At 42.6% G+C, this 12,752-nt stretch overlaps 1 protein-coding gene and 1 long non-coding RNA gene across 2 annotated transcripts in view; one reads left to right on the forward strand and one right to left on the reverse strand.

Moving 5' to 3' along the window:
* Window positions 1-3,038: 3,038 nt before the first annotated feature.
* LOC130034067 (uncharacterized) lies at window positions 3,039-5,069 on the reverse strand. The gene is made up of 3 exons (XR_008794057.1): window positions 4,942-5,069; window positions 3,577-3,729; window positions 3,039-3,302 (listed from the first exon to the last, which is right to left on the reverse strand). It is a non-coding gene; the product is annotated as an uncharacterized LOC130034067 (long non-coding RNA).
* SUCLG2 (succinate-CoA ligase GDP-forming subunit beta) overlaps window positions 4,505-12,752 on the forward strand; it is a 369,070-nt gene continuing 360,822 nt past the window's right edge. Inside the window, exon 1 of the mRNA XM_056125636.1 lies at window positions 4,505-4,600. Coding sequence (XP_055981611.1) covers window positions 4,532-4,600 — 69 coding nt within the window. The 5' untranslated portion in view covers window positions 4,505-4,531. The remainder of the gene's footprint in view (window positions 4,601-12,752) is intronic.

The following is a 12,752-nucleotide window of genomic DNA, read 5'->3' on the forward strand; positions in this document are numbered from 1 at the left end:
TATTTCACTGTTAACATGTATTGCTAAGATGAAAGAGCAGGTGTGTGGGCCTGCTGATGACTTTAATTTTTTCCCTATAATGATTAGCTGAATAATAAAAATAAAAAGTGTAGGCAGGCTATTCTAAATTCAAAGTTTGCTTATGGAAGTTTTGAAGTTCATTGTGTCAATGTATGCAGAGTATTTTGTGCTTGTTTGTTAGTTTTAAGTTTGAACAAGACATTACATACCTGGCCTTCATTTTCCAGTTACTGGCAAAACAGACTCAATGTCATATAAAGAAATGACTAAGAAAAAAGATTTCTGTTTCAAGATATGATAGCTAAGTCACTGGGGGGTGTCACATACTTGATGATGATGCTTGTCTCCTTGGCAAAATAAGTAGCATAAAACCTCCCCCTTTTACAGAGAAAAGAATTGAAGCTGTGAAGTAACTTTCCCAAGGTCATTTCAAAGATTTTTTCTTAAGGTAATTTTGTTTTGAGACTGTATGTGTTTTGTGAGTACAGACTCACACTTCTCCAAACATATGTCCTCAAACACACCCACTGCCAAATTACCGGTCTCTATCAGAGTCTATTGCAGTCTCTCTCTTTCTCTCTCTCTCTCTCTTTACTCTCTGTCCCTCCCTTCTGGTAATATCAATCCTGAAGTCACAACCCTGAGTTTCTTTTACTTTTTTTTTAATATTTCACACCAAACATTTTTTATTCTCATTATGAATTACTTAGGGATTAATTTAATCCTCTCCAGTTCCACTTTGCTGCCACTAATGGCAAAATTTCATTTTCTACAAATATGGGTCATATCCAGTGGTATGTAACACCTGGCACTAAACTCAGGCTCTTGCACCGGGTCAAACTAAGGGACTTTTACAGATGTATGTGACAACTGGCATTGAACTCAGGTACTCAGCATCTGGTCTTCCACTGGAGCTATTTCCCCAGCCAAATTTAGTGGGTTTACATTCTTTGGACTGAAATTTCAAGATCCATCATATGTTGGATCTATTTTTAATATTTGGTGAATCCTTCATAACATTTTCTATGGAGGCGGCAAAGTTTACATTCCTATAGCAATTTATGAGTAGTTTCTCCACACCTTCATGGACACTTGTTTTGGTTTGTTATTTTTTTCAACTAGAACATATTCACAGGTGTGAGATGATATTTCATGTGGTTTTGATTTGTTTTTCCCACAAAATAAAATATGACAAGATGAGGTCAGAAAGATGGAATGGATATTAGGTGATCTTTAAATATGTAATAGACCTCACTCATGAAACTGACTTGTTCTTGGCTTTTGGTTTTTAGGAGATTTTTGGTTTAGATTTCAATTTTCTTTCTTATAATTGATCTGTCCTGGTTTTCTATTTCCTCCTAATTCAGGTTTGAAAGTTTTTAAGATTTAAAAACAATGTATCCATTTTTAAAAAAATTTCCAAATTATCGACATAAGTGTTAATAATCTTCTATCCCTTATGAGCCTTTGGTTTCTGTTTTATTTATTTAACTTATTGTTCATTATGAATGCACTTATTAGAACTTTTTCTTAGTGATTCTAGCTAAGGGCTATTAATTTTGCTTATCTTTTAAAACAAACAGTTTGTATTGCCTTTAACTTTTATTATTTTCTTACATCTACTGCTTTTGTTTCATTTGCTCCTTTTTCTTTCTTGGTTTCTTCAGGTTTTGTACTTGAGATAGTTCTTGTTTCTTTATATAGGTCTGAATTGTTGTAAAATTCCCTCTATTTAAATATTACCGTTTTTGCATAGAACATAGGTTTTACAGTTCATGCCTTCACTTTTGCTTGTTTCTAGTTAATTTTTTTTCATTAAAAGGAATTTTACAATCACAGAGGTCCAACTTATACTCTATCCAGTGTCTATATCTGTGTTTCCATCAGATATTAGACAAAAGAGATTGCTTTCAATATGCTTATAACCCCTGTCATTTTAAGTCGTGTACAATTGCAATTTTGAGGGGGAAAAAAGAATAGCTATGTATTCATCTTATCCAGTGCTTCAACATATCTCAGGTGACTGAGACAAGTGGTGGAATCTACATTAATGTGTCAAGTATCTCTGAAAGCAATATTCAGGCTTCACCTCCATCTTTGATCTTTTAACTTTCACAGTACATTTAGGACCCCAGTGGGGGTAGCATTGGAACGTGTCTTTTGATGCACCAGAATATTCTTGAGAGTTTGCTACTGTTTGTTTCAAACTAAAGAATTTTTATTCCTTTTTTTTAAAAAAAAACATTTTTAATGGAATCATAGTGAGATAAAGTTATTCATGATTGGTTTTCCACACCCATTACTTCATCTGTGTATATATCCCACCAGCAATATGCCCAGTTTCCTTCCCATCTCCATATCTCTATGGCAGTTCCCCTACCCCACCTCTATGGCAGGCACATTTACTCTCTCTCTCTCTGTCTCTGTCTCTCTCTGTGTCTCTCTGTCTCTGTCTCTTGCTCTCTTTCCCTTTGGCCATTATGGTTTGCAATACAGGTGGTGAAACGTTATCAGATATATCCCTTTGCCTACTTTCGACCTTTCAACACTCAATTCCTGTTCAAAGTGATCATTTCCAACTATGATTGTCACACTGGTCCCTTCTCTATCCTAACTTCCCTTTTCCCCCTATCTCTGGTATCCCATATGATCTCAGCACCAGGAAAGGGTGATTCCTGAGTGCAGAGCCAGGAGTAAACCCTGGGCCCAAAAAACAAAACATAAAAAAAGAAATTGCTTAAATCTTTTACATTGTAACCTTTTCCCATGGCAATAAGCTTGAGAATAAGGAAGTTTAAAGAAAATTTCAAAACAGAGCATAATGCTTGGAGAGATGCAACTCTGAATTCAATTTTTATCTCCATTCTTACCAGTTCTGTTGAATGACCCTAAGTAAGTTACTTAAAGTATCTGGGGAGGGGCGGGGGGGGGGGGTTAGGTATTTTATGGTTGCTTCAACAAGAAAAGTTGATACAAATACAATGAGTTCTTACTCATAAAGATTTTGGCACATTTGATACTGTCATTTTAATTAATATATAGTCCTTAGAATCACTTGAACTCCAAACAACTGCCGGTTGTGAACGTATTAGTTTTACATTGATCTTCAGCTTTAAAAACTTTTTTAAAAATTATTATTCCCACAAACTCTTGAGTAATCCTGGTGGCTCCTGGTGCTCTGAGGTGCACGTCATGGAACTCCTAACCATCAGGTTTTCACTGACTGGTTGCACAGTGCCCGGAATAATCTTAAATCCCTTGAGCCCAGCTGGGTGTGGCACCTGTAAAATGAACGAAACAGAACAAAAAATACCTCTGACTGGGTTAGAGAGATAGCACTGTGGTAAGACTGTTTCTCCAAGTCTCGGGACATCTTGGTTCCACCCAGGCACTGTATATGGTTCCTGAACACCGACAGGTGTGACACAGGGCCAGGATTGAGCACAGCCGGGTGCACCCTCCCCCTGACCCCCCAGACAGTTTTACTAAAGAGTCCAGTGTGTCCACTGACTCCCCCAGACTCCCATGCTCCCTCCCCCTCATTTTCACTCTCACCCTGTCCATCTGGTCCCGGCAAGAACCCAAATGATGCAGGACTAGAGCAGGCCCCAGTTTCTCAGATGGCTAACGCTCGGAGGCCTTTCCTTCCAGAACTCGTCGCTGTCATGATGACTCCTGTGTCCCTGGAGATCCGGGCTGAATTCCATTCTGGGGACATGGGGCGGACCTGAGGCATCTCACCCTGATGGAATAGCTGGGAATAGCTGTGCACCAGTGGCGCGCGGATCTAGGATGGCCAAGTGCAGCTGGCATCGGGGCCCGTGCAGACTCCCCTCAAGGGCAGATGTTGTCGGGGGCCGTGCAGATTCTGCATGGGTGCAGTTGGCGTTGGGGGCCCTGGAGACACCTCAAGAGGTGTCTGGCGTCGGGGGCCAGCAGATTCCCCATGAGGGCGGCTGGCGTTGGGCCCGTGCAGACTGCATGAGTGCACCCGGCATCAGGGGCCGTGTAGACCCTGCCTGAGTGCAGCTGGCGTCGGGGGCCGTGCAGACGAGTGCACCGGGCTCAGGGGCCCTGCAGACTCCCCACGAGTGCACCGGGCATCGGGGGCCATGCAGACTCTCCACGAATGCACCGGGCCTCGGAGTCCGTGCAGCCTCCCCACGAGGATTGCAGTTGGCGTCGGGGGCCTTGCAGACGCTGCAGGAGTGCAGCTGGCGTCGAGGGGCTGTGCAGACGGGCGCACCGGGCGTCGGAGTCCGTACAGGCTCCCCACGAGGAGTGCAGCTGGCGCCGGGGCCGCGCAGACTCCCACGAGTGCGACTGGCGTCGGGGCGGTGCAAACTCCGGCGCGCAGCAGGCGACGGGGCGGGTGCAGACGCCCGGGGGTGCGGGGAGAGGCGCGCGCGGCACAGCGGCCCCGGGGGCGGGCCCCGTCGGAGGGGTCCGCCCCCGGGCCTCCCCTTTTCTAGCCGGCGCCCCGAGGCCCCGCGCGGGTTTCCTGTCTAAGATGGCGTCCCCCCTGGCGGCGCGGCTCGGCCAGCTCGCGCGACCCCGGCTCCGGGCCGCCGGGCCCCAGGTGAGCCGCGGGGAGGGCGCGGGGAGGGGCTCGGCGGCCGCTCCCGCCGCTGGACGCTCTGGAGCGCGCGTGCACGGCGGCGGGCGCCCACCTCCCCAGGCGCCGCGCGGGCGCGCTCCGGGCACACTGCAACCCCTGGGGTACCCGAGGCCCGGAGTCGGGGTGGTGGGGGGTCCCGAAAGTGCCCCGGCTGCGGACGGAAGGCGGTGAAGGAGCCGCTCTCCTAAGCACCCCCCGCTCACTAGGCGCGCGCCTGCCCGGACTGTGCCCGCGCGCTGCCTTCAAGTTCAGGAAAAGCTCCCCGACGGCGCTTTCGCGAGTTTCTGTTGAGTTTCTGTTACCTGCTGTGTCCACTCTGCCCGGGCACTGTCTGTCCCGCAGCGTTTCTGTTAGGCCGCGTGAGGAAACCGCTTAGCGACGGATCCCTCCCGGCCTCCCGTGCATTTAGGAACTGGCCGCTCGTGGGAACTCTTCTGCTGGCCGCTTTTGCAGACCGCGCCGGACTGCAGGGATTTGGTGAAAGGCAAGCGCGGAGGGGTGGTGCGATGGAGGAAAGCGGGAAATTGCAGTTCCCTCCTCTCCTGGAGACTGAAGTGGGAGAATGGGGGTTACTAAAGAGTGGCTGTTGGCCTTGGCTACTGAGATTTTTACCCTCTGCAGGTGGCAAGAGTCAAAGCAGTCAGGAGTGCTATGAATCGGTGATGACTCTTGGAGAAATGACACTCAAGTCACGAAACTTTTCTCTCCATCAGTAATGCTTTCTTTTTTTTTTTTTTTAAAGAAAGGACCGTGGGATTTAGCCACATCAGAGCATTTGTCCATTTTTAATTGATGAGAAGAGGCAAATGCTCCCATGCAGTTTTAACCATAGTAGAATCTTAAAGGAAATTCCAACTATTCCTACTAATGTCTTTTTGAGTTACTTCAAGCTTTGGTGAATGATCAATCCTGCCGTAGTTCTGAGCCCCCTCCCACTCCATTTCCTCGTTTCTCACTTCTCTGATTTTGCTATCGTAAATTTAAAAGGTGCCAGTGCTTATTCCTATGATATAATAGGTGCTTGACAGTATGGTGGATCGCAAAAGGAATGGCAGTTTTGTCTAATTAAAATCACAAATAACTACTGTAATAGAGTAAGGAGAATACCTCCAGGTGATCAAGTTCTTTTCATTATTAAAGTGTCATAAAAATACAACACCAGTAGTGCTAACTCTGACACTTGAATTGATGAGAAGCATGGCCTCAGGGCAGTGAAAACTCATGGTTTCATTGCTTCATGAAACCTCAGTGTTTAGCTAAAGTATGAAGTGACTTTGATCTAATCAAGTAATGGGGTCTGATCACAATACTCTAAGAGATATTCTGGCTGGTCATAAAAAACCTGGGTTTGGCAAGATTACTGGGTAAAAGGATCTCTTGCCTCACTCTTTTAGAAACTTTTATTTATGTACTTGTGTGTAACACACAGTCCTTAAAAGTAGAGAAATGAAGACTTAGAATATGAGTATACTCTTTTATAAAAGTCATTTTCCCCTGCTGAATTATCATTGGGTACATATTACCATGGGTTTGAAGGAAGGTAACTGAAAATTCAGTTTTAACTTTGGTAATAGTAGTCCAGCTGGCAAAGGACATTACCAAACATCTAGTCCCACCAACTCTTTTCACAGCAGTAAAGTTGAGCCCAAAAGAAGTTCAGTGTTTGTTCCAATGTTAAGGAAAGTTTGTGACAGAGCTGATTCTAGAATGATGGTTTCCTTTTAAATTTCCAGGATATAAGGCTATGACTTGTTGAGTACTAATTTCAGCACGAAAATGCAGTATGTCAGCATATAAGTTAGTTTGTACAACAGTAGTAACCATAATTTCTACGTCACCTATGGCACATATTTCTTTACTGGCATCTTGTAATTGGCAATCAAAATAGGTATTACTTCTTTTTTAAATTGTATTGAATTACCGTGAGATAGTTACAAGCTTTTGTGTTTAGGTTACAATCACACAGCGATCAAACACCCAAAAATAGGTATCTTGTGCCTTGTCTTACTGCTATACATTATAGGGTGCTTCTTAGTTAATCTCCTTCACCAAAATCTGCTTTGATATTGTGACTGTTATCCATGGCAAACACTGCAGTTAAACACGACTTAGTTTTCCCACCAGACTAAGAATCCTCACCAAGTGTCACAGAAATCTGTTGCTAATCTTGGTATAGGCCTGCTGTGAACCAGACCTTTTGCAAAACCATGGGGACTGTAGTGTTAAAAGATCTACTTTCTCCTTTATGAACCACCCTGACACAGACTCACAGACTCATGGTCTATGACCAGGTTACCCCCTGCTCATATTTAATAATTAACACATTCTGAGTGCCAGATGTCATTGAAGTTTTTTTTCCCCCTTTGGCTCGTGTCAGTTTTGACATTTGGTTGCTCTTATATTCTTTACTTGTTTTTAAGTTTATATAAGTACTTTATATATAACCTATAGTATTATGTAGGATTTTTCTGGACACTTTGATTTGGGGATTGTGAAAAGAAAGGCAAGATCTTGGTCACATGCTACTTTATTTCAGCAGGATTAGGACAAAGCTAGACTATGCTTGTAGGCAGTAATAAAGATATTTTCAGCCAGTGATAAATGCTATGAAGAAATAAAAGTAGTCCTAGGATAGAGAATGAATAGGTAGGCCAATAGCATGAATATAGATCACGTGATAAAGGAAAACTTATTAACATGGGGTTCTTTGTCTTGTTTTAGCTTGTGAGAGCATAACACACATGCTTTAAATGTACCTATTATAAGTGTATAGATTGCTAAATTTTCACAAATCAAAACACAGCTAACCAGATACACATCAAGAAACTAGCTAGGAAACCAGAATTTTCCTTGATGCCCCTTTTTTCATCCTGAAAATGATAATAGTGTACTCACACCACTGTACTCTAGTTTTACTTTTGTTCTTTATAGAATTATACATGTACGCATATACTCATGTTGAAGACATGTAGAAAGCTTTCTGAGCTGAGACATAAATCACATCAGGCAAGTGAAACACTGGGAAAGGGAATATTTGGCATAATTATCAGCATGTGCAAAGTACATGAGGTAGGAAAGAGTTGGGGATGCCATGTCAGTTTACAAGGTAAAAGTTGCTATTAGATGTGGTCTAAGAGATAGACACACAAGGGACTGGTAGGGAATCTTTAAGAGTTCAGAGTGACAAAGTGACTTTCCCAATATTATTTAAAGTAAAAATTATTCAAAGTCTGAATACTAGTCTGGCTCTATTCAGAGAGAAGATATTTTATTGCTGAATTGTGCATGCTTTGCTATAAATATAGGCTAGTTTCGAAACTTTCATGGGGAATGTTGTTCTATAAACTCAGAACTTTAGCAAATTTCTCAACATTATTGGATGTTTTTCTCCCCGAGGACCCTTGTCTTAATAATCAGCTAAGAGAACAGGTTATTGTGGTATATGTCAATCTGATACAGCAAGGTGTAGCCATGGATGCAGAGAAGAACAGTGTTTGATGTTACAGGAAATCTTTGCTGAAAGCACTTAGTTTAAATAGTTTATAGTAATTCAAAACATGACATAGTAGCCTTCAGATAATTTCTTCACTCTTAATGGCTGGTGAAGATCATACAGTTGTTCTGAAGTATATTGTACATGTATATTCTTAAAGAAAACTAATATGTTTCTGTTATAAACTTCAAAAGATGCGACTAATAGTCTTTATGGAAGTTGGAAGAGGAAGAAGGATCTGGAACTTTTAGGACAGCAAAGGACAAAGGTTATGTGTAAATTCTTATCAGCTCATTGGGGTAGGTAGAGGGCTGTCTTGGACATTGTGTCTAACTGTCTATCTGCCTTCTTGCCTAGAAAAATAAATGTCTGAATTTATTTCTTTTTAATTTTTTAAAAAGAAGTATAGCTGTGAGTTCTGCTTTTGAAAGGGACATTTGTCTCAAATAATTTAGACACTAAGCTGTTGACCGTCTGTTTGAGGAAGAGCTGTAAGTGACAGCTTGTGTCCCAAATTGGCTGTGCTTATGGTAAGTGAGACATTTCTTTCATGGGTGAGTGATGGAACATATAGACTCACAGCAGTGAGAACTTTGCTGTTCCTGCACCCTCGCCTAATTCTCTAGGCACCTTGCCCAAAAAGTCATGGAAAGATCTTTGATTTGGGGAAGGAAGAGAAATAATGAAAATAAATGCAGATCATTTGTCCTTAAACTGTTCAAATCACTCTGGAATTGTCATTAGATATATAGCTTTCTGTTACTTGGCGGGAACATTTTACCTGAAGAAATGGAGATATCTGTTCACGTTTCAGCAAGCTGCTGCACTATAGAGATTTTGCATGATTATATGAGTTGGTCTGCTCGCAGGAGGGCATTTCAAGTGGACTGCTGGCTAAGCAAGAGAGAGTACATGGGGCCATTGGAGCAGTCCTATTTGGAATGGAAGGGGAAGGCAGGTGATAAGAGATGTTGAAGGGTGCTGGTGGTCCTCCGGGCCACTGAGAAAGGAAGAAACAGGCTTTGGAAGGTTCACCTCTGTAGCTTGGCAGGTGTAGCTCAATGGAAAAGCACTTACCTTTGAAGAGTGAGGTTCTGGTTGATTCTCCTGCATTGACAAAAAATATAACACACCCCAACAAACAGTAATAACAAAAAATCGAAAATCAAGTACAGCCTGTTTACTTTGTAATTATTTTCTGAGCATTCCCTAAACAGTGATGTTCACTGAAAAATTTCTGGAGGTAGATACCACTGATCTATTTCTTCACTATGAACCCAGAATTTAACAGAATGCGGGATAGACTGCATGCAAAGCAAGCACTTTACCCACTGTATAATCTTTGGCCCAGTGGTTGTTAGTTTGAAACATTCTTCCATTAGAGTAAACAATAGCTCAAATGCATGTGGTATCTATCTCTTGTTTGCTCTTACAGACAACCTAAAGCTCAGATACTGGTAACAGACATGTCCATAAAATCTGCTCCAGACCAGAGTGAAGCAACACAGTCTAGAGGCAGCACAGCTAATTTCAAATATAAGATAATTGTAAGAAAGTGAAATAGTCTAAAGTAATGAAATAGGAGATTAATACCCAAGAATAGCTGAGATCAGTACCCAGAGGATTACTCCATGGCCTAGAGGCTGGCTGGGCATTCTAGGGGAAAGGGCAGCTCAGATAGAGAAGGGAGCACCAAATAAAGGGTGTTGGGAGGATCCTCCCAGGATGGGAGATGCATGTTGAAAGTAGACTATGGACCGACATGATTGCCACTCAATGCCTCTTTTGCAGACCACAACACCCAAAAGGAGAGAGAAAACAAAAGGGAATGCCCTGCCACAGAAGCAGGGTGGGATCGGGGGAATGGGGGTGGGAAGGATACTGGGATCCATGGTGGTGGAAAATGGGCACTGGTGGAGGGATCAGTATTTGATAATTGTATAATCGAAACCCAAGCACAAAAATTTGTAAGTCTACAACTGTACCTAATGGTGTTTCACTAATAAAAATTTTTAAAAAAAGAAAGTGAAATAGTCAATGTGTTCACAGCATTTTCTGTTGTCTTAAAGCTCAATTTTATAGAGATATGATTGGATTACTATTAGGAAATGAAAAATGGAGAAAAATGTATCAAAGTTTAAATGAGATAGGAGAATTCTTAGTGAAATCCTTCTTTCAATCACCTCCCATTATTTTTTCATTCTCTGCTTTTATAGTTAAATTGCAGGAACATTTTTCTCCACTTTTTCACATGCACCCTGTCCAGGTTTGATACCCAGCATCCCATATCGACCCTAAGCTCTCAAGGAGTAATTCCTAAGCAAGGAATAAGCCCTGAGCACCACCAGGCATGGCCCAAGACCCAAATAAATAGACAGACAGCCATTTTCCAATATCTGATAGCACAGACTGATTGACTTGCAGGTTTACTAGTATTGATAACGATAAAACTAAGGGAAGATCAGAAGCCCAAATAACAAGAATGCCTCCCCTTTGCTCCAGTAAGGGATTTGAATGCACTTGGGAAACAGAACACAATGTGACCTTTCTTTCCTTCCTTCTTTCCCTGTGTGAAAAGGGGGAACATCCCTTCTAATTTTACTCTCCTACCTTGCTCTGCCCTCTACACTACCCTAGAAGATCTGATTTCTTTTATTTAGAATTTCCTTTTAAGATACTATTCAGGGCTGGAGCGATAGCACAGCGGGTAGGGCGTTCGCCTTACACGCGGCCAACATGGCCGACCTGAGTTTGATTCCTCCGCCCCTCTCGGAGAGCCCGGCAAGCTACCGAGAGTATTCGATATGCCAGACACAGTAACAGCAAAGTCTCCAATGGAGACGATACTGGGCCCGCTCGAGCAAATCGACGATCAACGGGGAGGGCCTTTACCTTTACCTTTACCTTGCTCTGCCCTCTACACTACCCTAGAAGATCTGATTTCTTTTATTTAGAATTTCCTTTTAAGATATGTATATGATTTGACTGTTTCTGTCCTGGAAATGACTGGGCTAGAGCGATAGCACAGCAGGTAGGGCGTTTGCCTTGCATGCGTTCAACCCTGATTCGATTCCTCCATCCCCCTTGGAGAGCCTGGAAAACTACCGAGACTACGAGACTATCCCACCCGCACGCAGAGCCTGGCAAAGTACCGTGGCATAATCAATATGCCAAAAACAATAACAAAGAGTCTTACAATGGATATGTTACTGGTGCCCCTAGAGCAAATTGATGAACAACAGGAGGACAGTGGTACAGTGCTGGATAGAACACACCCTTATTTTGGAGTGACAGGCACCATGGTTATTTGGACATATGTTAATGTATGTATACATCAGGTCTGTATAGCTGCCTCTCCAGTCTCTTAAACAAATGCTTCCTTCCATAACTTTGGGATCTCGGAAGAAGCAGAAGAGTAGCAAAGTGCTTGAGCTCTGGGTGCAAATGGGTCTTAAGTTCAAGTTATGAACTTGCTAGGTTCTTGCTCTGAAAATTACTGAATTTAAGTGAGTCTTCACTGTTCTTTGGAAGGAATAGTCCTTGGACTGACAATATGATTCAGATCATAGAGTACCCAGCACAGGGAAGACCCTGAGTCCTTTTGGAATGCTGCATGATTTCCCATGTTCTACCAGACTGAGCACTGAATTATTAGGCTTGTACTGCTGAGCATCACAGGAATGTCTTTTGTTTTCCCCAAACATCACCGGATGTGCCCTTTTATAAACATATAAAAATGAGGAATAATACTCACAGATGGTTGCAAAGATTAAATGAGATGTTATGTAAGACACTTAGTGTTATGTGATTCTCTTGCAGTGAATTTGAAGCTAAATTTATTTGCACTTCCCCAGGCTTATTAAGCTAGAAACTTTTTCTCTTCTCATGTTCAAGAAATGCTTCTTGTTTGCTGGCTTCTCAGGGTTCCAGATGGGAGTGGTCTCTCCATTTGGATCTAGGTTTATTAGCTGCAAACCCCTTCACACCATTGTGCTGGGTCAGAGAAAAGAATAGACTAGTTTGTCGGTTTGGTTTGATTTTCCCATTGACCACATAGGAAATCAAATTTTGCTAGCTGACATATCATTTTCTAGTGTATAGTTATCTGAACTGGTTTATGCGCTCTGATTTTACACTTCCAATCATTTTGATATCAGAAACCTATCCCCCCCCCGCCGAATATATGCAGGCATACTTGAACTTACTCAGCTTTGCTTTACTGCACATCCTAGATACTGTGTTTTAATAAATTGAGTTTTGTGACCACCTTGTAATAAACAAATCTATCGGTGTCATTCTTCCAGCACACGTTCTCACTTTCTGTCTCTGTGTCATATTTAATGATGCTTAAATGTAATTAAGGTAGGCACATTGTGTTTTAGACATACTCTCTGTGCAGTCAAGTTGATAGATAGCAGTAGAATATAAGCATGACTTAAAACTTTTATATGGGGCCAGCCCACCTTGGGGGGCCCAGGGAAGTTTGGAACTTTGGTCCAGCAGTGAGGTGCTTGTTCCTAGGGAAGAACAGAGGCGCAACAGGGCCTCATGGAGCAGTGCTAGTGTTGGGTGTGTGTGGAACTGGGGGGACTTGTGCATGTTAGGCATGTTTTCTACCAC

The sequence above is a fragment of the Sorex fumeus genome, unplaced genomic scaffold (genome assembly GCF_029834395.1).
Source record: "Sorex fumeus unplaced genomic scaffold, SorFum_2.1 ptg000056l, whole genome shotgun sequence".
In the NCBI taxonomy this organism is placed as follows: domain Eukaryota; kingdom Metazoa; phylum Chordata; class Mammalia; order Eulipotyphla; family Soricidae; genus Sorex; species Sorex fumeus.